Source organism: Suillus subalutaceus (genome assembly GCF_016647625.1).
Source record: "Suillus subalutaceus strain FC151 chromosome Unknown DFJ58scaffold_312, whole genome shotgun sequence".
In the NCBI taxonomy this organism is placed as follows: domain Eukaryota; kingdom Fungi; phylum Basidiomycota; class Agaricomycetes; order Boletales; family Suillaceae; genus Suillus; species Suillus subalutaceus.
This window is the reverse complement of record NW_024540561.1, coordinates 14,511-37,719: the sequence shown is the minus strand read 5'-3', so window position 1 is coordinate 37,719 and position 23,209 is coordinate 14,511. Positions and strand designations below refer to the sequence as shown.

Genomic DNA, 23,209 nt, shown 5'->3' with positions numbered 1-23,209 from the left:
TATCGAAAAGTTGTTTGGTGCAGATCATAAGGTTGGTTTGAATAGCGGGAGCCTGAGCTGATATACATAATATTTAGCTTATACCCGTAATAGCTGCTTTCTGATGGCTCAATGGGAATCTGACGAGTATGCACAGGCTCTCAATTTCGCTGACGTGACGGTCCACATGCATCCTGTTTTAGGTTCGAGGCCCGTAGTTACGTTGGTTTGCGACCAAGATCCTGGCATAGGTTGTGACAGGTCGACCACCCTTTATGCAGATGTGCGAAGCGATCATCAAGTCACTATCCAGAGGTAGCTTGAAACTTATTGCCGATGGGCTGATTTTGTTTGATTGGTTGCCCGAGGGAAGAATAGGTGCCTCCCAGGACCACGGGGAGGAAGGCGGCGAACGTCTCTTCAGTCACCTCTCGCCACAGTGGCTCAAGTTGTGCGCCGCAATCACCTTCTCTATTCGGTTTGCCGCACAATGCCTTTCAGTCTGGATTGCTATAAAACACTTCCGCGGACTGCAACGACCATCGACAAGATGGGCTGTTGGCAACTGTTTTATGACGTCAATAAAATATCACGTGCTTCAAGTTCACTTTGCGAGATGAGTTTAATTTGAAATGCGGCTAATCTTGTTCTGCTGAAGTTTCCCGCGATCTGGCTTTGCTGTTGTCTCTTGCTTCCATGTGCAGACGTGTGTGCTGGAACCACGCCTCATCCTTAGTATCCTGGCTAGTGCCGACTCCGATGCAGGAACTAGCCTGATTTCGATTGCCTTCCAGGAGTGTCCGGCATGTAGCAACACGGAATGCTTGTGTGCTACTCTGCAGGAAGCAGGACAATTTCGTCTTGGCATTCATATAAGTGATTTAGTATCAAATTAGATTCGAAGGTGTGGACAGACCACCTGTTGTATCACAACTAAGTAGCTCCCCACGCTTTTACCAGGTGGCACCAGAATGTCTCGCATTGAACCTTAGCGCTGTAGTATTCCCTTGGTCTCGGTACTACCGAAAGCATTGGTTATAAGCGGCTCCTATTCAGTGGGTTTGTAGATGAGTTGTGCTTCTAATCCTGATATTGCCTGCGATGAGGCGCGATGATTGTGCATAAGGAAATGTTGAAGGGCCTGGCCGAGTCCCGCAAAAACGACACATTCAAAGGCAACGTGCCGTCGAGCAACGAATGAGTTTGTTGAAAACTCCTAGAAAGACAAAAAACGAAAGCGAACGCGAAAACAACATAGCATAGAATACGTGGCAGACGTAACAAGTTAATTCAGTAATTGCTATCACTCATGTACAAGGGAGACGAAAAGATAATGCAATACAATAACCCGTGAAACCGTATCAGATGAAAGCATGCAGCAGGGACTAGACACCAATATGAATGAAAACTATCCTCTGCTCGAGTGGTACTGTCTATCTTCACGGCGTGTGTAGCACGGTTGAGTTGCCCAGGCCGCCTTCGTACAGTCCATCCACACTGCCATCCTTCGGAATCTTTGAACATATTCTCGTAGAACGCTTTGACAACGTGTTTTGCGACAGCGTCGTCGACCTCCCACAACGTGCCAACGACGCTCTTGAACCCCGAAACTGGAGACCAGCTGCGAGGTGAATGACTTCGTCGGGCGTCTCCTCATCACAGACAGCGGTTATGACACGCGGATAAGAATGCGAACTCAGCGTCTGGAATATTTTTCTCCATAATATCCAGCAGGGTTAGAAGTCGATCTCTCATAAAAAAATGGGAATTGTAAGGCTGCATAGGGTCCTGCTTGGCATGGCAAGCGAGGGTGCACCCAGGTGTTCTCTTCCAAAGCTTTGAGTGCACCTGCCGCGTGGCTGCGTCTCCAGAAACAGTGCCTTGGTTAGTGGTCGCGGGCACAAGCTCATGGACAAGCTTAAGCTCGTTGTCGATATCCAAGAGCGCCTTGCATTTCCCTGCCACCGGTTGACCTTGTCCGTTGTCACAAAGGACGGAGTGTCGCGCTTCTTCATCATTTCTGGATCTAACCAGAGCCGAAAGTGTCGGCGTGTAAGAGCAGATATAGAGATCCTCCAGGCATGGCTCCTTGAGCGATCTGCGTTCGTTCGAAACGGGTGAGCTGCGTGGAGAGGAATAGACTATGAATGCTGCAGTTGGACACAGCCAGATTGCGAGAGTGGGATTTTAATTTCAGGTCCTGCTGGAGGACGTTGACGACGGGTAACATGATCTCGTTCCACACTGCCCGCAAGAGCACTATTAGATCATTCCGCGGCTCCGTTGGGTTCATGATAGATGCGTTCTCGTATCGCCCTGGCGAACCGATTCTTGAGATTGTTTCAGCTCTACGAGACCGACAGATGGTAAGGGAACAAGATGGGGCTCTCCTGATGTTGTGACAATGATGGCGCTGCACAAGTATTTGTTGGCAACAAAGATGATGACAGGGCCCTTGCGTGCTGCCGCTCGCAAGTCTTCGTACAACGGCGGGAGCAGGAATCGCGAGAACGCTTGAAGATTACGGATTTCAGCTACTGCGGCGTCCCATTCTTTTGTAAGTCTCCTATACTCGGTTGCTGCCCGATCAGCAGCAGCTCTGTCGGTGATGGTTGCAGAACTCTGGACCGGCATCGGAAACGCGCCTGCCTCAGCTCTAAATAGTTGTGCGCCAGTGTCGGATTTGCCGACTCGAGGTCTCCACTGGAGTCTTGAGTCGAAAGGCCAGCGACCATTGCTGGTCACGGCCCCTGCTCTACGAGTTCCACTGCGAGTCGTAGATTGTCATGGCGTGCGGTATATGCTGCAGCATCTACAGGCAGTGATCTGGCATAATGGAAGGCAGCGGCAGCTTCACGCCGTGAAATGGTGGATGATCGTGTCGCCAAATGACCATCAAGAAGCTCCAGAAATGTCACGTAGGCTTCTAGCGCAGATGCATGACTGTGCCTCTCTGCTGCAACAATCCAATTATATACCTGAATGAGGCGTTCTGGGAATCCTTGAGTGGGATGCCGCGACGCCAGTCTAAAGTTATCTACAGCGAGTGACAAATCAAGAGGGTCGAGTTGCACTCGGTAACGAGACAAATAGGCCACCTGCAGCCGCATGTAGCCGAAATACCTGTCTGGGTGCAGTGAAGGCAAAGCCTCCAGTGATTCTTGGCAGAGATTAATGGCCTCCTCGACATCCTCATTCTCTCCAGTTTGCTTAAAACGAGAACAGAGTGCCGAGCTCAAGTTGCGAAGAGTTCTATGGCGCTCGGGATGGTCATGCCGCTTTATCCGAAGGGATTCGCGATATTTATCGATGGCCTCGTTAAGATCCTCGCTGACATGCAATTTATCATATTTGGCGTTGAGCGCAGCAGCAAGGTTGCTAAGTGTGGTATCACGACGTGGATGTCCGTGTGGGCGCAATGACAGTGCTTCGCGAAGGAGGCTAACAGCTCGGATGATGTCATCATTGTCGCCGCGTTTGTTGAAACGGGTGATGAGAGCGCCCCCCAGGTTATCCAATGAAAAATCACGAGATTGATGCCCAACAGGGCGGAGGTGCAGCGCTTCTTCGTGCAACAAGATGGCCTCATTGAGGTCATTAGATTTGCCTTGGTGATTGAAGCGAAACGCGAGTGACAAGGCCAAGTTGTTCAGGTAGCTACCACGGTGATGATGACCCTCGGGGCGCAGAGACATAGCTTCGCGACGAAGTTGTATGGTCTCATGTATGTCATCGATGCTGCTACACTGTTGGAAGCGGGCTTCTACCGCCTGTGCAAGCCAGTGAAGGGCACTGGGACGCAGTTGATGGCCAAGGGGACAAAGCTCGAGGATGATTCGTCGAAGGTGGATGCCCTCATCGGACGCGTCTACTGGAAGTTTGTTGCATCCGCCGATCACATAGTCGATACCATTAGCCCCTGCCGCGATGCTCCTGAGGTAGGTGCCCTCTGTACAGAGAGGCAGTAGTTCGTGAAAGAGTGGCGCCCAGTCAGCGCTTTGGTGAGATTATATAGAGACAATGGATGATCGGGATGGCGCTGAGGACGTAATGCAAGGGCTTCGCGAAAGAGGGAAGTGGAGGTGTCAATGTCTTGAAGATCCTTGTAAATATATCCTCGAAGGCGTGCATATGCAAGGTTGGTGAGGGCTGCTGCGCGGTCAGGATGGCCGACCGGACACTGGTCCAGAACCAACTGAAAATGCTGCACAGCATCGTTCAGGTGAGAGACCCTCTTGCACGTCACGTATTTGGCAAGTCCTGCGTGGCCCGCATCTGCGTCTCGAGTAATCTTGCAGTCTACGAGGGACTGCAGTTGGCGTTCCGTCAACGAAAGCTAACAGTAGAGATTAGCGTCACTCACGTCAGACAGTGCACCGTCCTGATTGTCGAAAGTATGTACGACGACGGCCTTCAACGTGAGGGAAGGCTGGACACCACGAACGGGTGGGAAGGACAAAACTGCGAGATATTAGTATATGTGCGTGAATGAGGAGCAAATCACTCACCAAAAGGTTCATCTCCATGATCCAGTAGCTCATCCCACGACATTTGAAGTTTCCCGATGACCTCTCCACTTCCTAGCATTCGACCAACCTCATGAGACGCCCAGATCTCCACTGATAATGCAGGTGAGGCATGCGATGATCTAGAAACCGAAGATCAGTTCTCGCATCGCGTCAGAAAAAATACTCCGCAGATTTTACAGAGTCACGGTATTCCCCCATGCTACAGATTCGTCAGATGACAATACGCTGACGGCCGATTTCCAGCGTCCACATGAGTCGACTTTGATGGATACGTAAATGCCAGCGGGAATGCGCTCGGAGGGGACTTTCAGATTCTTTCCATTGATGACTGTAGAAGGATCGTGAGGATCACGAAACAGATGCGAAGATAATATGGGGTGACCTACTTTCGAGTCTGATATATTCGTTTTCAAAGCTAGTACGCGTGATGGTGGGAAGAAACAAATGACGAAAAATATGCAGCATCGGAAACTGTCAAGAGAGGGTTCACAATGAGTGGGACTGTAGATAAAGTTTCGCTGAGTAGGAGAGGAGAAGAGGTTGAGGGTTCAGGCCTCAGGCCTCCATGGCCTAGGCCATGATGCATATGATGCACCATATTTCCATATTTCAGTTCGGCACGATAGCGTATGATTGCACTAATTAGTAAGCGCTAAGAATGGGTTTGGAAGACAGGACTGCCGCGCTCACTAGTCATGTCACAATCGCATATAAGGCAATAGGACTCCGTGCACTTCAATCTCGAATAAATAAGTTATTTACAAGTGTTCTTTCCAACTTGAAAGTGTCTCTGCCTGGCAGCGCTCGGATTACAAGGTCCATCGTCTCATCAAAAATAAGTAACTCTCCTAAGCATATACTTCCAACTCAAATCCTGGCCACTTGCAATAGTGGTTACAGAGGTGCCTTGCCTTAAAGTCGTCCACCACACTTGCAATGTTCCCGTCACCGAAAAGATCAATTCCTTCATTGACTGAGCTAGAGAAGCAGTTAATGAAGGTCACCAACCATAGTAGCTGAAAATGCACATACCGGTGGGTCAAAATCTGAGGATCAGTCAGAAGCTCGGTGCTGCCTTGATAATCAGAAATGAACGCCAGACCCTCTGTCTTTTCATACTGGATGTGCTGAGTAAACGAGAGAAAGACGGCTAGGTCATAGCCGTATTCATCCTCATCAAGTGAAGGTCCGTAGTCCTTGTTGTGGATGAACTTCACGAATGTCTGATCATTAGGAGTACCAGACGTCACCCACTCCTCAAGGAGATAAACCGCCGAAAACATCCCCGCCTTAATGTCTGCCATGGGAGCTTGTTCGGAGGTGCCCTGAGTGTTTGACGAGTGTCGAGAAAACGCCAAAGCAATGCCCGCTTCCACGAAACGCACACGGGGTATTGGAAAAGATGGCAGAGTTGGTGCGGCATTGATACAGTGATCGATGTATTCGTAAGTGAAGTCAAGGAGAGATTTTGCCCAGTACAACAAGTTACATTCATTGAGGAGTTTTTCATGCTCATCTGGTAGTGCGTAACGTGAAATCTTGAGGATGCTGGATCCAGGGGTGTGAGGGGGAGGTCTGTGAAATGGCCGCTTGACACAACATCCTGCTGAGCACGCGACCCAAGGCCACTGGAGGATAGGGGAGATAGCGTGAGCCACCCTGGATGAGCTGTCTTAAAGGCACCGATACCGATCATGCTGCGAATGGGGACATCGATAGTGAGTTGTCCGATAGACGAATTTGAGATGTTGGGTTTGAATGAACGATACTGAGGAGTCTTCAAGATATCGGCTAGTGGGCGCACAGGTTGGATGGAATTGAATGTCCTCATTGCGGAAGTCATAAACTAAAGTCAATACTCATTAGAATGCCTGCCTCAAGACAAAGGATGAACTCACCTTTAGGTGCACGCACAGCATCTACACTACCTCCACTTTTCAAGGCCTCTTTCAAATCATTACGGTCAGGAAGGTGGAATACACCAGGTGCTGGCTTCTTGCGAGGAGGTGACACAGTACTATTTGTGGAGTCGCTCTCTCTGCGAACATGAGCCCGCTTTGCTGATGGACGTGTCGGATTATGTGCTGAGCTGTCAGTAACAGTGGAATTACGTCCCACAGTAGATAAGGCATCTGGTCCTTCGAAGTCAAGACCAAATGGGTCTTCATCCTCTTGTTGTGCGGCCCATGGGTCATCTGAGTTGGTGCCGGAAGTTCGAGGGTCTCGTTCTTCAGTAACAGTAATGATAGATCTGTGTCGTTGGAGCTGTTCACGCAAGATATTCTGAGAAATCTATGAGTTAGCAGAGTGACAATACATCGAATGAGCGGAATCTTACTTCTTCTTTCTTAGTTTTATCCAGCCATGCCTCATACTCACTCCACTGCGCTGCAGGCACAACAACCATGAGTAAGAATTGCTTGGTCTTGAAAGTTGTCGTCTTTGGTCCGCGTCGAGATTGGACTAAGCACTGAGCTAAGAAGTACGGAATGGCAGGCAAATGTCCGGATAGGTCAACCCAGGTAGCATCCCGGACAACAAATTCTTCTGTGCGCCAAGGAAATCCCCTTCCAAATGTGAGGATTTTCGGTAGAATAGTATCTAAAGCGATTTGTATAAGCCCAGGGGCGTCCAAGCGAGCATCGATGTCCTTCTTTCCTTCACAAATATTCTGATTTATGAGCATCAGAAAAACAGCAACCTGGAGAGATAGAAAGAAAAACAAATGTACCCCAAAGTTAATGCCGCGCCCACTTTTCTTCCGTGAATTTCCCTCGTATACAGCTGATATCTCTAATGTGATGGTCTCTGCAGGGGGCGGAGCATATGCCAATTTAGCCCATCGTTCACGCTCCAGACCATACTGAGCATGGTGCACAGAATACCCTGCAGCACCAGATACCATGTTCGGGTTGGAACTAGCCGGCGATTGTTGCCATGATAGAGGCACAGCGATATCTGGGCCTGAAATGCGGCCTATGTGCGCAGTGCTACTGGAGGGCTGAGACAAGAAGGGTACTACACGGGGTGGATTGATAGTTGCTATTGAATTTCGCCATTCAGACATGTTTGATATGTAATAGAGAAATTTGACTTACACTTGCGTTGTGCTGCATTCACGGTCTGGCGTATGATATGAGGATTTGGAAGTAACTGTGATTGTGCGGCTGGATGTAATTAATAGCGTCATTGATCAAAAGCTATATAGGGGTTTCAAGTGTACTTACAAGAAGGGCGGACTGAAGAGGGTCGGACCGAAGTTGAAAGCTTCTGTGAGTATCGCAAGTAACATGCTTCACAAACGAAGCGACCAGGTTGGCCAGGCACAATGGTGGCAACATAATAGCATGGAGCGCCTTTGAGTATTGTGCTGCGGCAAGCAGGTCGACCACAGACACGGTCCTCCTTGGCAACAGCATCTTCGGTAAACTGAGAGACGAGTTCCATGATGCTAGTAGGTGCTTGTGTGAGTGAAGGAATTGAAGGAATATAAGTGGCCCTACAACACTTCAGAGACAGGCTTTATATAAACTGTTTGGAAAAACTCACCGCTCTGAAGAGTCGCATCTAGTAAGTGGAGGGTCATTGATATCCCGCAGTACTGAGTTGCATCTAAGTCGAGAGTCAGCAAATTCTTCAGCGAGTTGGATCATTGTGCGCAACATGTGAGTCACCATGATCATGGTCAAAATGATGCACAGATTCACCATGTGGTCGAAACAGCACACAGATTCAACATATTAAAGTTATCTGCCGCAGTGTATCCGAAAGTCTCCGCATCGGACTTATCACGGCGGACTTTATTCAATTGTACTGACCGTTCTAGTCTAGCCATTTGTCGCATTCAACCTCAGGCTGCAACTCTATCGGTGCAGTCGCATTCAACCTGGTGTTCATTCAGCTAAATCTTATCTTGGTGTTCAAGTTGGTGCTCAGTGCACCTATTCTGCTGGCTCCACTCTTATCTTGGTGTTCCTATTCCACTGGGTGCAGTCACATTCAACCTGGTGTTCATTCAGCTAACTCTTATCTTGCCAGTGGTGTTCAAGTTGGTATTCAGTGCGCCTATTCTGCTGGCTCCACTCTTATCTTGGTGTTCCTATTCTGCTGACCAGTGCACCTATTCCGCTTATTGCTATCAGCACTTGCCATTGAAGCTTTTAAAGTGCAGCTATCATGGTGACCGTCAGTCAAACTACTATGCCCAACCAAAACAAACCAACCCGTATGCACCTCTCTATGTATTGTGATTACAAGGCTAACATGACTTGCAATATCAGCACCTCTTGAGGTGATTGCTCCTCACATCCTTCGGTACTGGAAAGCGCGTCAAACAGACAGGAAGATTGTAGAAAACTTGCAGAATCATTTTGACACGTCTCGTTATGGACTAGGGTGAGTCGATTTCCACTAATTGATACTATTTTTCTGATCTTTGTGTGTAGATACACGAAGTTCAGAGAGATCCGCAATGACATGGGTCTCCTGCGTACCCGCCAGCAGAGCCACACCATCGAATCTATCCGTGAAGCCATGATCGAGCTTCGCAAGGCATACCCAAATGCTGGTGCGCGGGAAATGGTGATTTTGCTATTTCACGAGAAAGAAATGAGCGTTTCAAGGTACTTAATTTGTTTGACGTTGATCTGTATCTGACTAGCTACCAAATAGAAATTTAGTGATAGCATACTGTGCCATCTATGAAGCAGACCTCGTACATCAGCGAAAAGCTCGCCGTCTCAAGCGGAGGCGGTTCTGGGCCGCCGGCGTCAACGACCTATTTGCTGTTGATCAACATGATAAGTGGCTTCGATTCGGTCTTGCATTGCACACTGGAGTGGAGCCATTCTCGGGTCGCATCATGTGGATCCGAGTGTGGCATTCCAACCGCAACCCCCAGCTCATTCTCACTTACTATCTTGAGACCATCCAGAAACTGGGTCGTAAGTTCGTTTTAATAACTATCTATCGCACTGTTACTCATTTAAGTTGCCTTGCCTGGGTATGACAGATATGCCACTAGTGACTCAGAGTGATCCCGGCACTGAAAACTATGGAATCGCCAATGCACACACTATGCTTCGTCAAATGTATGATCCGGCACTGCAAGGTACATTACAACACCGCTGGATGCGGACCAAGAAGAATGTTAAACCGGAGATCACTTGGTCTCAGTTGCGGCGCCGGTTTACTCCTGGTTTTGAAACACTCTTGGATGAAGGAGTGGAGAACGGCTGGTATGATAGTGATAACACCCTTCAGGTGTAAGTGACTTCGGGCCTGGCTTTCCACCATTTCGACTTTGCTCACAGTGGTGTATTTAGCATGATCTTCCGCTGGATTTTTATTCCATGGCTTCAGTGTGAGCTAGATAGGTATCAGGACCGCGTTAATAACACCCTCAAGAGGCCAGATCGTAACAAGGTATTTGATTGTTTGATAGTAGTCATTTACATTTGTTTAGCGCTTACAATCTAGGTGCTTCCACACGGTGTACCTAATCTAATATACGAGTCTCCAGAAGATTTCGGGGCCTTGAACTTTAAGGTGCGCTTCATTCAAATACTACTTGAACCACGTTGTCACACTAACTGGCTTATTATTCTAGGTAACAGTCAAACAAGACGATATAGACTATGTCCGCCGTCTCTATGTGAACCCTGATCATCCGGTCTTCGATTTGGTTCCCCGAGCCCTCAACAACTTCATTCAAGGCTGTTATGAAGACCTAGGCCGCCCTCCAATCACTCGTCAGTCTGTATGGACGGTCTACTTAGATTTGTATGATTCGATGCAGCGCTCTGTGCAGGTGCCAGCTGTTGTCAGGTCTCTTACAGATGGCACTGACCCGGATGAAGAGCCTTTGCCTCTCCTCGAAAACCAAAATGACCTTTTTTTTCATGAGGATACTGATGGTGCTTACTATATGGGTGGCATTCACGGCGGACAAGGTCTTGGTACGTTTTCTCTGTTTGAATCAAGTTTGCACTAAATTACTGCACATTAGATGCATCTGATCATCACCGGCTGGATGAACTGGCTGAGTTGGACGAACCAGGTGCACACTTACTGCCTACAGCCCCAATCATAGAGGAAGAGGCATTAGTTATTGCGGGATTCTCTGATGAGGAGGACAACGATGAAACATTTGATTGGTGACTTAACTTAGTGTAGAGTTTGTCTTTTTGTGTTAGTTGAACTAGCAGTGACCCATGGCTACACCCCTCAGTCGTGTTTAAAATTTGCACAATTTGCAATGAACAACAGTCCCCGACTCTATGAAGTAGGGAGGGTTTTGTCGGACGCAAACGGTCAATTGTCTGTAAATCAGTTGCAGCTTACGTGTATTGAATGAAAAACCGTCCGTCGTGACACGCGTACTTGATTTCCACGTTCAACTCGCAACAACTCTGGAATGCAAGGGCATCAACAAATGTATTGGGCCATGCCCCCTTGCGTGATGTATATGTGGACGATAGAGAGGGGAGCGTGAATCCACCTCAGTCAGCCCGGGGCAAAACGGCCAAACCGAGCGTCGTGGGTGGAGGAGGTGAGGAGTTCAAATGTGGACATGGGGGAGGGTGGGGGTGAAACCACCTCGCTCAACCCGGGGCAAAACGGCCAAACCGAGCATTGCGGGTGGCCCAGGAGAGAGGTCCAACGGGCACGCAATGGGATAGAAGGCAGGGGTAACTCACCATCAAAAAATGCGACCATCTCGGGGTGACACAATGGCCAAGCTTGGGGCACAGCATGAGGAGCGCTTGCTCACTGAACTTGTGAAGGGAGGGTAAAGCTAAAAAGTCGTAATCATACTTGCTAACAAATGCAGTGGCAATTGAGAAGTATGTGAATGGTCCTTGACAACAGTCCACATACAAGATTCAGATAGAATAAAAGGTGGAGGTCGTATATCGAAGGTACAAGCATGTACAGCATATAGAAAACAAAACCAAGCAGAGTCGGGGACTGGCGGCATGGCCGCCGCTACGATATAGTAGATGACACTAGAGGTGCACGGAGTCCCTGCATCACACCTGCCCGATATGAGTGTGGTCACGCTATGTAACGGAGCGCGGCAGTCCTGTCTTCCATACTCGGCAGTGCTTATCCAAACGCCCAACGCCCAATGCTTGCCCAATGCCCAACCAGTATACCTAAAATAAGCTAAGTCCACCAAGGGTTTTCATCAATGTGGCAGGTAGGCCCTGCAGTTATGTAAGGTTTGTCCGTTCAAACTGAGGCTATCATCTTAAGTTGTACTGGCAGTAGTGACTCGTCAGGATCCTGCCACCTGTTGTGACAAAAATGGCAGCGTTTATCCAATATTCCACGACATACCCCAAGCCCAACTAGTTGGACCTGGGCCCCAACTCAAGACTCGCACTTCCTTGACATACAGCTAGCTAGGCTCTGGCACGAGCGCCAGGATCCTGCTCTACTAACCCAAAACGCCTGACGGATATGCGTATCATCAACGTCATCAACCCTTTCTACACTCCTTCAACATCTCCACTTCTCCACAAAGAAGACTGGCGCTCCCTTCAAATAGTCATTTTCACTCGTCATCAACATTCGGCATCATTTTTCATTTGACTCGAGTACCTAGACACTGATGATTCCTGCGGCCAGGTATACGTTCTCCCAGCCCCTCCTCCACCTTCTCACAAAATCCATCACATCTCCTATGCAATCCGTGCTGCATGTCCCTTTTCTCCCAATGCCTTTCAAGAGCAATACTCGCCAAGGCATCAATACTCCAGAAGAATTTCTCAAGTGCGAGTGTGCGGTTGTTTACATGCAGGTACAAGTCCTGTGACCTCAGACGCTGCCGACGGGCAGGTAGGTGAGTCAGTTTACTTGGTTGGTGAGGATGTTGATGATAGATACACGCAGGCCACGGAGTCGGTACATATAACAAGTCCGCAACTGACACGAACTCATCGAGCTATAAGCCTATGGCCCAAGACGAACAACACCGAGCTTGCAAGGAAATCATAAAACACGACAAACTGCAAGCGCACCGGTCCCTTCCTTCCCGCGATGGGCAACAACTCCCTCATCCGCCTAGCACTAGCTGAAATTCCTTGACAACCTCCACACCTTCAAAACCCTCCAAGCGTGCATCCAGCGCTCCCACTCCCAAGCCCTAGTCTCTCATTCTGATCCTACCTACCTTCACTTATCGCCGCTCACATTTCCCAGCTCCCGACGCATGCTGACATTGTTGTTGTTGGGTCGGGTATCATTGAGATGTCGTTTGTAAAGAGGATTTTGGATAGTGCAGGTGCTGATGGGCATGATGTTAGAGCTGTTATGTCGGAAGCGAGAGATGCGTGTTCTGGGGCGACTGGGAGGTAAGTCTCGTATCGACTCTTTCATAAACCAGTGGACTAATGTCATCGTAGAAACGGCAGACATATCTCACTACCTTTATATCATGACCTTACCTCGCTCAAGCGTGATCACGGACAAGCTGTTGCCCAAAGGATGGCGAGGTTGGTGCTTCATGAGGAATTACGAAGCGTTGCGGAACAAGAAACCAATCTTGCAGAATCCGGGAAGGCCCTGGTAAAAATGGTGCTGGAACGCGAAATGGAGGGCAAGCTTGTGGAAGACGGGGAATTTGCTGGATGCGTCAGCCGTGCGTATAATGTGATTTAAACCTGACTACTTCAAATCGTGCGACGCAGAATTCTCTATAGGTGGTGTCTTGCACTTCTGATATCAGTACTAAAGTCGAATGAAGAAAGAATCTAATCGTTCAATAATCTTCCATCGACTCGTGTATTATGATCGGTACCAAGATTGATGCTATGCAGAGCTGCCTTTCGTCTGTTCATTGACCGGATGCTATTGATCATCTTTGCACATGCGAGTATCAACAGCTAGGTTCCATCATCAGTTGCCAGGATCCTGCACTCTTCTCCTTGTTGCATCCACCGAACACGACTTACCCAACATCGACGTCATCAATCCATTCTATGCCGCCGTCGCACCCTCTTGAGTCTTATATACTCCTCAACCTCCATCATCGCCACTTTTCCACCATGCTCCCTTCATATGTCATTTTCACCCATCACCTCCAGTATGTCCTCTCCAGCGTCCAATTTCCATATCCGCGCTGTTCTATCCTCTGACACGCTTGTTAGCATTGTGCTGTCCGTAAAAGATATCAATGCAGCTGATCTTCTTTGAGCGACCTCCAAATGCTTTACAGTAATAATCCTTGTTTCAACCTCACAGGTTTTCAGCTCCCCGCGATCGTCATCCCCACTACCAATGACAATCTATCGTCCATCCCTTAATACTACCACCGCGCCTATGTTCCCTCGCAAACATCCCGCGCACTCTCTGTGACCCTTCAAAATTATTGATAGCATCGGAATCGATTTCGTAGAGCTGACGCGGAAGCCATGTCTGTAACTTCGCAGGCGAAACCATGAAGTAATACAGGCAAGGTATTTTTCTGATGTGTTCAAAGGTGTAAAGGTGAGTTCTCCTGGTGTCAATACTAGGGTGTTATGTAACTGGCGGTGGCAGCGATTCAAAGATAGCCCCCCTGGTAAAGCCAAGCATCAATGCATCCGCGCTGGAGATACAGATGAGAATTTGGTGTTACCAAGAGCTTCCGATTAGCAACGATGAATTTCTGAATGTGACAGCTATTGGCCTTGGGCGCCGCCTTGAATTGTATACATTCATCTCATTAAATTTGTTTCTCTTCGCTTCTCGGTTCTCAACCATGACCTATACAATAGCGTCAATCTGTGTTCCATTTCCCACCCAGCGACGGACGAGAAATCGTTCAACTTGTATTACATGTCGTTGTTCGCTCGTCGGTTTCGCTTTCGATACATGAATATTCAGGGAGACCACCATTCATTATTCTATCAAAATAAAGTTTCATGAGTACCTATCCATATACACAATGTTGCAGACACGTGGATGCTTCAGCACCTTTTGTTTCCCCCTGGCCACGTACAAACCACCTTATGAATTCACAGCGTCACTGGGGGTTTCTTTGATGCTGGCATAGTGCCTGTCTCAAGAATTCAAGGTCAACATTACCATACATACTAGTATGCGCGTCGAATACCGAAAGCTTGGATTGTATAACATCTTAAACACATTTAACGACATAGATCTTACCACTTGTAAGTGCTAGGACCCATCGCCCATCGCCCCTACAAATCACAAGGCATCCAGTGCGCAGTCGAGGAGGAGACAGTAAGTTAGATACTAGGGAGTATGTCCAAGATGAGGAAGTGTGAAAGAGAACAGCGGAACGAGCCAGTCTATGCACCAATGACAGCAACTGGAACCCTGGAGGCTGTCATTGGTAGTAAAAAATGCGACTGTGTGAGGGTGAAGCAAGTTTGAAACTCGCCATTGGTACCCGCAATACAAATGAGGTGTTCAAAAACAGGAAATAAGTATCCTATGAACAGGGACAATATCGTATACTCCGGGTCTCGAGTCAGCCTGCTCAAATCAGCGTATAAACGATAGTATGAGAGATAAAAGAGGTTGATTTAACGTTCACGACTTTGGAGCACACAAAAGACGTGAATTTCATATGGTCCGAAGTTGTCGCGATCACGGATCAATATTGTGATATATATGGTGCATTATTTCCACGTTCTGGGTCATCAATTTGGAACGAGCGAGCAGACATGACCTGGTAAATTCACATATCATCATGCGAGTGGATGCACGATACACGGTTGATCTGTATTTGTCATTGTTTGGTATCAATGACCATAGGTCTGGTGTCTCCGATTTTCTACATTCAAGTAAGTATCACGTAGTATTTCACGTTCACTACTCAGCACTCTCCATCCGAGTTTTCGACGCTTCATGTATGCGTGCGCTTTCTGGATCGCGTACTCCTCCACATCTCTGAATATTGGACCGAGTACGCCTCATAATTCTACGACCTCACTCAGGCCTAGCTATGGGGCGCTGCGCGACTTCCTCATCCATGCCATCCGGATTCGGCGAGCGACTCTACATTGATGGCTCCCATTGACTTGGACTAGTACTGTGCGCCTCGTACGCACATGCAACTTGATGAAGCTCGATCCAGTCTGGTTGATATCACTCTCCACAATATAGTGGCAGTTATGGACCATCTATGCCCGTTTCCCTTCTGCGGTTGCGTGCTCGGCCTTATATGACAAATTATCATGCCTTTGGCGAGATCTTGTCTTCTCCGACCTTTAAGGACATATTCGGGCTTCACAGGTATAGTCTCTATAGGAGTAATTTATGTCGGCTGCTTTCAACGCCAAATGACGACATTATTGCTGCTGTGCACGCTATATGTATGTATACTAGGTGGGAGAGCCTTAATAAGGTAATAAGCTCTACAACTTTGGATATGGATACCCGCATTAATCGGTGGTGTCATGCTTATGAGATGTTTTCATCCATATTAACAATCAGCGGGCCAGGAGAATCGATAATGTGATATGTAAGCCAAGCGACTTCCTCGGCCCTTGAAGCTTTGAAGACATATATAAGTAGGATATAACTTGCTCATGATACAGAAGACATTTCCATTCCGCTTTACGTCCAGCATTAACTGATTAACCATGGCTTCTGACACCATCAGCACCCTCCAGTACTTCACTGCTCCACTTGACGGCTCTCGGCCTTACAATAGAATCTACGCAGATAGCACCACGACAAAGCCGCCCCGCAACTGGACCCAGGAGCCGCATGACGTGCAAATTGAGGACGTGCGCGGGAAGGAGGAACTTTACAAGGTTGACAATGCTGGATTTCAGTATGGGCGAGAAGCAGCGAAGCACACCAGCTTCTTGAATGATGGTGAAGTTGAACGCGAATACTATCCTGAGAGTATCGACCTCATCAAGAGGGTCACGGGAGCGACCAGCGTTGTCATCTTCGATCACAGTAAGTTGACCACTAATTTGAAACGAGGTCTTGATCCCTAATTCATGTCACAGCTATTCGTCGCCGTCGCCCAGGTGAGGCAGGTGATGACCCACAGAAACGTCAACCAGTCTCCGCGGTTCATGTGGACCAAACAACTGCGTCGTCCATTGCTCGTGTTCATAGGCACCTCCCGCCTACAGAAGCTCCTTCCCTCCTTCGCAGACGCTTTCAAATCATAAACCTTTGGCGTCCTATATCGCATGCAGCTGTAGATTGGCCGCTTGCACTATGCGACTTCCGCAGTGTAGATGTGGAGAAAGACTTGGTGCCTGTCGCTCTTCTATACGCTGACCGCGAGGGTGAGACATTTGGAGTCAAATACAACCCAAACCACCAGTGGAAATACCTGAAGGCAATGACCCCGGAAGAGTTTGTTCTTATCAAATGGTGAGCGAAGCAACTCGAGGAAGCTTTCCGTCGTGCTGAAAGGGTCCTAGCTTTGATTCGATAGAAGATGGCAGTGTCGCGAGGTTGACCCCTCATACTGGGTTCCAGGACCCAAACACTCCAGAGGGAACGCCGGCTCGGGAATCCATCGAGCTGAGAGCTCTGGTATTCTATGATTAGAACAAGTGGCGTTAAGAGTTGACAAAGAACTCATACCGCGTTTCGTTGCTATATCTGTATGCGTAGTTGTACTTTGCTGATTTAATCTTGGACATTTTGCACAATCCTTGTGAACTTATCGTGACTGTCATGACACTATCCATGCATTCATGAGAAGGATGCATGCGACATGGAGAATTCTGAAGCGATGTCGAGGACTGCGGCTCACGAATCAGCGGTCCGATCAGCCTATCCAGAAGCAGGCAGGGTCTTGGCTGCTCACAATATTCAGAGGTCGAACTCGAGGCGCGCATTGAGGGGTGGCTGATGTCTGGTCCTGGACGTCCCTGCCTGCCTTTACGCCAGACCCAGCCATACACGAGAAACCAGAGCGCACCACCGGAGGCGCACATCCCTATCAAATATAATAGGAAGTGAGACAAGGGTAAAGACCTACTACCACCCCATTCTGAAGTAGATCCATCCCACAGCATCTCCAACAAACGACGATGTGTTTCCGACAGACTCGCCATATCAGGGTGAGCCAGAACGAATCCAGGCAGAGCCCCAGTAGCTGCCTCGATCCATCGAGGATTGAGAAGGCGTACTTTGTCGCCCAATGGGTGTAGACTCGGACACCTTTGCTCTTGATTGTCAACTGAAAGATATGCAGCTCATCGTCTGCCATCAAGGAAGGCAAACGAGTCGGGATGTCATCAGACAGGCTAAAGGAGATGATTCTAGCAGAAAAGTCCTTCATACGGAGGATCGGTACTAGCAGCAATCATCGCCGGGCACATCACGGCGCATTGCAGGTGTAATCAACAAGCCCAGTCATCGCAGTCTAATACCCTGACGAGCTCTCAGCTGCGTAATCTCGATCAGAGCAACAAGTATTGGATACATACCCAGTGATGTTGGAATTATCGTCAACTAGATTCAGTTGGCCAAGGTTGGTGCGGATAAGCGGAAACAGGAAAGTGTTCAAGGATGAGACGAATTCTTCCGCCATTGCATGATAGTGTCCAGATCAGGTAATCAATGGACTCGAATGCAGAGAGGTCCTGCACGTGAGGTGGGAGTCGATTCCCCTCGATATTCATGTCAGTGATAACTGAGTGCTAGTACGCATAAGAGTGCGTGCCAGCAAGTCCGCAGTGTATTGTGCCAGCTGAGTTTTTCCCTTTGCAGTCGGTGGTGGAAAATGTGTTCCACTCCAACGTTCTGACACCAAGCCAATCCAGTAGCATATATGGTGTCCCTACGCCATCAAGATCTTCGCTATCACAACTTGAAGTGGCCAGGTATACTGGGAAGAGTCAAGACGGTGCTGCGCACACAGCGCATCGTTGTCATCGTGTACTCGACGGGCGAGAGCATCTCATCACGTGGAACGAAGCACGTAGGATCTTGATCACCGCGGTGAAAAAATATTGGCATCAGGACTTCAGTATGTACAGTCAAGTTGAACGCTCGGAGAAAAGCGCGTAAATCAATTTAGGCGCTATAAATAGTCACGTGGACAAGATCGCTGAACATGTGCTCAAAAACTTTCCAAGATGATAGAGGCCCAAGAGCTTCTCTGCTCAACGTTAACGCCCAGCCCCTACCTTTCCGATGCCTGGCCTGCAAAGCGCATCAAAGAAAAGACCAGCGGTCTCACAAGGTGGCCCCAAATCCAAGAAACAGCACTCCGAAAATCCTTCCTCAACGAAATTCGAGGAAGGAAAAGTCCAGAAACGGAGTAGACCTGTTACACAGCCAATACCAGCAAACGACTTGTCCGATGAGGACGACGATGACGAAGAAGATAACTTTGCGGAAGAAGAAGCTGAGGAGCAGGAGATAGTCCCAGATGAGATGATTGTGGATGGTGCTTCCAGCAGAGACCCCAACGGTATGTTGACGATTACAGAGACACAATCCAAACGATTCATACCGTTCTGAATAGCTGCGAGAGAATCACATAAAGTCCAACGTGTACTGCAGGAACAGCGTCGAGCAGCTAAACCACATTCACAGTTACTTGCGGATGCAAAGCGCGTCTGGTCATTAGCTCGGCAAAAAAGCATACCCTCCGCGGAACGACAGAAGCATGTGAAAGAACTGATGAAGGTCACCCAAGGAAAAGTCAAGGATATCGTTCTAAAGCATGACGCAAGCAGGATTATCCAGACTGTTGTGAAATATGGTGGGCAAAAGGAGAGGGACCAGGTCGCGATGGAGCTTAAAGGTCATTACAAGGCATTAGCTCAAAGCAAGTACTCGAAGGTTTGTGTGGTCTATCTTCACTCCCAAGCCTTTTGTTGACGACGGTAGTAGTTCTTAGTGACCAAGTTGATCAGACTCTGTCCAGCACATCGAGCATCTATCTTGCTCGAATTCCAGTCCAACGTACTCCGTCTCCTGTTACACACCGGGAAGCATCTGTGGTTCTTGCCGATTCCTTCGAGCTCTATGCAAATGCATACGAGCGTTCAATTCTTCTTCGCGACTTCTACGGCAAGGAAGTCGCTTTGTTCTCTCAAACACAAGGTTCTGAACCTGAGAAGGCGAATGCTAGAAAAGGCTTTCCTGGGGTTCTTGAAGGCCTTGAGGGCGAACGAAGAAAACGCGTACTGGCAGCACTGAAAGAAAATCTAACTAGGATGTAAGCATCTGAAATTGAACATCATGTATTCCTCTAATCGATGACGCTATCGACAGTTTTAACAATTCAGATAAAGGTGCCATAACCCATGCAATCGTTCACAGGGCACTTTTGGAATACTTATCTGCCATCAATGTGACGGAAGATGAGTCAGAACGAGAAAGACTTCGCAAAGAGATATTTGAAAGGTAAATACAGGCTTAACTGATATATCATTCGTTAACACTGTATCTGCAGTTGCCAGGATGTCCTTGCCGAGATGGTCCATACAAAAGACGGTAGCAGGGTTGTGAGAGACTTAATCGCTTATGGGACAGCTAAGGTACACTCAGATGTTGACTCGAGTGGCGAATATTGATGTTTGTCGTACAGGACCGAAAACAAATTATCAAAGTCATCAAACCTCATGTTGAGCGTATGTGTACAGACGATGAGGCTCAGCTCGTCCTCTTCACAGCCTTAGACGTGATCGAGTTTGTTTTTCTAGTTTATTGGCTCAGTGTTGATGAATCCTGACACACTTTTCTATAGTGATACAAAGTTGACGGCCAAATCCCTTGTTTCGGAAATCACCACCCACGCCCCTACACTCATCAACACCCCACAAGGTCGACGTGCTCTTTTCTACTTGCTTGTACCTCGATCACGGCGGCATTTCACACCTGCCCAAATAGCGATAATTGCTGAGATAGACCCTATACGTGGCAAAACCAGCAAAAAAAGTGCGGTTATTCGCGAAGGTGAAATACGGGGAGCAGCAAGTGAGGGATTGCTCAAGTTCGTCGAGGACAACGGCGCGGAAGCCGCGCGAGATACCGGTGGAAGTTTGGTAGTGTTGGACATTATGCTTTATGCTGACGGCGGTTGGTGCATTTCACTCGATTTTTATCAATTTTAACGTTTGTTTCTTAGACAAGTCTTCGGCTATGCAATCCCTCCTTCAACCATTAGCGTCGATATACCCTTCAGAGGATGCTTCAAAGCTTCATCCAATTGACCTCCCGCACACGTCACGAATGTATAAATCCCTTTTCCAGGGCGGGCATTTCTCGCATGCTAGCAAATCCGTCATTCGCTCATCGTCGTTCTCCCCATCTGCATTCGCGTCTGCATTCATGTCCATTGTTGGTGAGGATTTGACAGTAAGCATGGCTGGGGGAGAAGGTGCCTTTATTATTGCAGAATTTTTGCAGCGGATCAAGGAAGAGGGGAGTGCTGACGAAAAACGGACCGTCAAGGGCTGGTTTGGTGAGGACGTTGTCGAGAGATTAAAAAAGAGCGAGACCAAAGGGAGAAATGTCCTACTGGATAAGATCAATGCATTGTTGTTATGATGCTCATTCTACAGACCTAGTCAGTGAACCTTGGCCTAGATTGGCGGATACATTTATATTATCAAGATTGACTTGCTCTGATTTGCATTAGAAATGCTACCCCCGGCCTCTCTGTCTCTCTTCGTATGTCGATTGGTCGTGCAATGCAGAAGGCTTCACCCATGTGAGCGATTTCGCAATTGACGTTAAAGGAGGAGGCTTCGTCTGACTTGAGCTGAGAACCTTGCTTAGAGTCTCGTTTAAACGATGCTTGTCAGTTCGTCATGAAGAAAAGACGAGACCCTTTTGATTTCAGCATATGCGAAGATAAGTCGCCTGCCAAAGCTCCACTTTGCACGACTCCAATTGGTTGTACCACTGTGCTAGGGGAATGTACTGTCGTTTGCGTAACCGTGTTTGTGTCTACTTGGATTCTCAATTCTGCCGATTGGCATCACATCACCAGCCGCCCAGAGTTCTGGTCAAGCCTTTATGTAAATTTAAAGTTTTAGGGTCGTGACAGGCTTCGGCGTGTATGTGCTGCCCGATGGGTCTGATCGAAACAATTATTCTATGGTTCGTGGCAGTGCTATATCTGCATCAATATTCCTACTGATTAAGAATTTTCACAGGTCAGGGCGCAACAGGCCAGGTTTGTAAGCCATACATGGTGAACGTTTAAACCCGCGTCTTTGTTGATCATCACGTTGTGACCTAGAAGGAACAATAAGCGCTGCTATGGACAGGTCGAACCTCTGGGTCACAGCGCGTGGTCCTCCATACGATCGTCTACCGTACACTGCTGCGGGCGAGGCTGTACATAAGTCATGACAATACGAGTATTAAAGGCAGGGCTCCTTCAAACCAGCTTCGCATCCTACTTGCCCGCCATGGAACCTATTGCCCTATTTTCGTTTACCGACCTTCCAGTTGAGCTTGCCTTCGTGATCTTCGAATATGCCGCGCGACCGACCTTTGACCAGGCTGACTTATATGATGCTAGAAGTCCATATTCATCTGCACTCGCACTCTGTCGCGTCTCCAAAATTGTCAGGCGCGTTGTGCTTCCCGAACTCCTGCACACCATATTGCTGCGGGACCTTCGACGCGCAGAAAAGTTCGTGCATGCTCTACGTATGCAAAAAGCGTACAGGAAGAAAGGAAACGATCTCCATTTTGAGTACGCACCTCGTATACACAAGATGTGGATTGTATCCCATGGTGGGAATCTCACGCCAGCTCACTTGCCCTACACCCCCCGGGCCTATGCACTGAAGCCGTTAGAATCTCCGCTTGACATCAGCCTCCTGGCTCCGATACTACTCGCTGCACCGTCCCTTGCCCTCAGCTGGACAAGTCTGGACCTTCTCGTAGAATGCCTGGAACATGCATGGAAGTTCCGTGCGGCCGCACATGTCAACAACAAACATTCTCCGCCTCCCTGGAACACGCAAACTCTGATGCTATCGTGTATCCCCACTACTGGCCCACGGTGGGAGCGCCTCACAGACACTCCCCAGGGATCTGCTTTCCTTAGTTCAATCTCTCACCTCTCAACCCCATACGTATGCGACTACGGGTCACACACGACAGACTTATGTCGGGACTACCGCCTGCCTCTGTGGATGGAGATCACTCCATGGGCTTCTTTCAAGAACCTTCAAATCGTCTTTCTGCCGTACCCGCGTATCAAGCCCTCCGTCGATCAATCTGCGTTGACCTTCACGGGAATCCACTCGTACGTGGAGCTGCTGACATTGTCTGCATCCTTGCTGAGGGACCAGTATGACTGTATTTCCAAGGGAATCGAGGCATTTGCTGAGATCGATCCTGGAGAGGAATGTATTCGATCAAATGGTATTCGTTTAAAGGTGTCCGAGTCCCGCATATGCTGGTATACTCGTGATGGGTGGGAGAAAGTTTGGGCGTGCATGTTGTGAAGCTGACTAGGAGTGTTATAATATGACTGATTTCCACATAGAAAAATTGTATAGTATAATCATATGTCACTGTACATGCTAGCATGTACACTTTCGAATTTCAGCACCTAATACATGCATGATGTTCGGGTTCCAGCGCGAGCGGAACTTAGTCGATTTGTTCACTGTCTATAAGTGTCATGCCCAGCTGATGCATCCCATAGGTCATGTACCAGCTCTATGAATTTCCAGTGATTTAAATTCTGAAGACAACAGCACTCACACGCTTCATCTCTGAAGCTGTGATGG

At 48.3% G+C, this 23,209-nt stretch overlaps 6 protein-coding genes across 6 annotated transcripts; 5 read left to right on the top strand and 1 right to left on the bottom strand.

Moving 5' to 3' along the window:
* Nucleotides 1–1,110: 1,110 nt before the first annotated feature.
* On the bottom strand, nucleotides 1,111–8,161 carry DFJ58DRAFT_750576 (uncharacterized protein; the record flags this gene model as incomplete). The annotated part of the gene is made up of 19 exons (XM_041387750.1): nucleotides 1,111–1,364; nucleotides 1,423–1,589; nucleotides 1,644–1,952; nucleotides 2,011–2,257; nucleotides 2,305–2,682; nucleotides 2,739–3,928; nucleotides 4,027–4,288; nucleotides 4,343–4,440; nucleotides 4,488–4,627; nucleotides 4,686–4,836; nucleotides 5,407–5,486; nucleotides 5,541–6,056; nucleotides 6,104–6,354; nucleotides 6,423–6,791; nucleotides 6,847–7,179; nucleotides 7,240–7,550; nucleotides 7,607–7,675; nucleotides 7,736–8,007; nucleotides 8,058–8,161. 19 exons carry the CDS (start codon nucleotides 8,159–8,161, stop codon nucleotides 1,341–1,343), a joined length of 5,271 nt encoding a protein of 1,756 aa, XP_041235334.1. The 3' UTR covers nucleotides 1,111–1,340.
* Nucleotides 8,162–8,708: 547 nt separating this feature from the next.
* Nucleotides 8,709–10,667, top strand: DFJ58DRAFT_736989 (uncharacterized protein; the record flags this gene model as incomplete). The annotated part of the gene is made up of 9 exons (XM_041386887.1): nucleotides 8,709–8,733; nucleotides 8,789–8,903; nucleotides 8,954–9,130; nucleotides 9,180–9,451; nucleotides 9,520–9,772; nucleotides 9,833–9,932; nucleotides 9,987–10,055; nucleotides 10,117–10,465; nucleotides 10,516–10,667. The coding sequence occupies 9 exons, from the start codon at nucleotides 8,709–8,711 to the stop codon at nucleotides 10,665–10,667; spliced, it is 1,512 nt and encodes a 503-aa protein (XP_041235333.1).
* A 2,122-nt stretch (nucleotides 10,668–12,789) lies between these two features.
* On the top strand, nucleotides 12,790–13,461 carry DFJ58DRAFT_824744 (uncharacterized protein). The gene is made up of 3 exons (XM_041392161.1): nucleotides 12,790–12,865; nucleotides 12,917–13,152; nucleotides 13,214–13,461. Exons 1-3 carry the CDS (start codon nucleotides 12,825–12,827, stop codon nucleotides 13,231–13,233), a joined length of 297 nt encoding a protein of 98 aa, XP_041235332.1. The 5' UTR covers nucleotides 12,790–12,824; the 3' UTR covers nucleotides 13,234–13,461.
* Nucleotides 13,462–15,956: 2,495 nt separating this feature from the next.
* DFJ58DRAFT_824741 (uncharacterized protein) lies at nucleotides 15,957–17,235 on the top strand (the record flags this gene model as incomplete). Its single annotated transcript, XM_041392160.1, is given in 4 exon segments — nucleotides 15,957–16,004; nucleotides 16,018–16,430; nucleotides 16,484–16,859; nucleotides 16,910–17,235. Coding segments are annotated over 3 exon segments (827 nt in total), but the record flags the coding sequence as incomplete, so codon positions are not given.
* Nucleotides 17,236–18,589: 1,354 nt separating this feature from the next.
* Nucleotides 18,590–21,125, top strand: DFJ58DRAFT_824733 (armadillo-type protein). Its single transcript, XM_041392159.1, has 9 exons — nucleotides 18,590–18,915; nucleotides 18,970–19,289; nucleotides 19,341–19,419; nucleotides 19,443–19,668; nucleotides 19,725–19,856; nucleotides 19,906–19,990; nucleotides 20,041–20,141; nucleotides 20,200–20,531; nucleotides 20,581–21,125. Exons 1-9 carry the CDS (start codon nucleotides 18,636–18,638, stop codon nucleotides 21,000–21,002), a joined length of 1,977 nt encoding a protein of 658 aa, XP_041235330.1. The 5' UTR covers nucleotides 18,590–18,635; the 3' UTR covers nucleotides 21,003–21,125.
* A 746-nt stretch (nucleotides 21,126–21,871) lies between these two features.
* Nucleotides 21,872–22,921, top strand: DFJ58DRAFT_711234 (uncharacterized protein; the record flags this gene model as incomplete). The annotated part of the gene is made up of 1 exon (XM_041383840.1): nucleotides 21,872–22,921. The coding sequence occupies one exon, from the start codon at nucleotides 21,872–21,874 to the stop codon at nucleotides 22,919–22,921; it is 1,050 nt and encodes a 349-aa protein (XP_041235329.1).
* Between the last annotated feature and the right edge of the window lie 288 nt (nucleotides 22,922–23,209).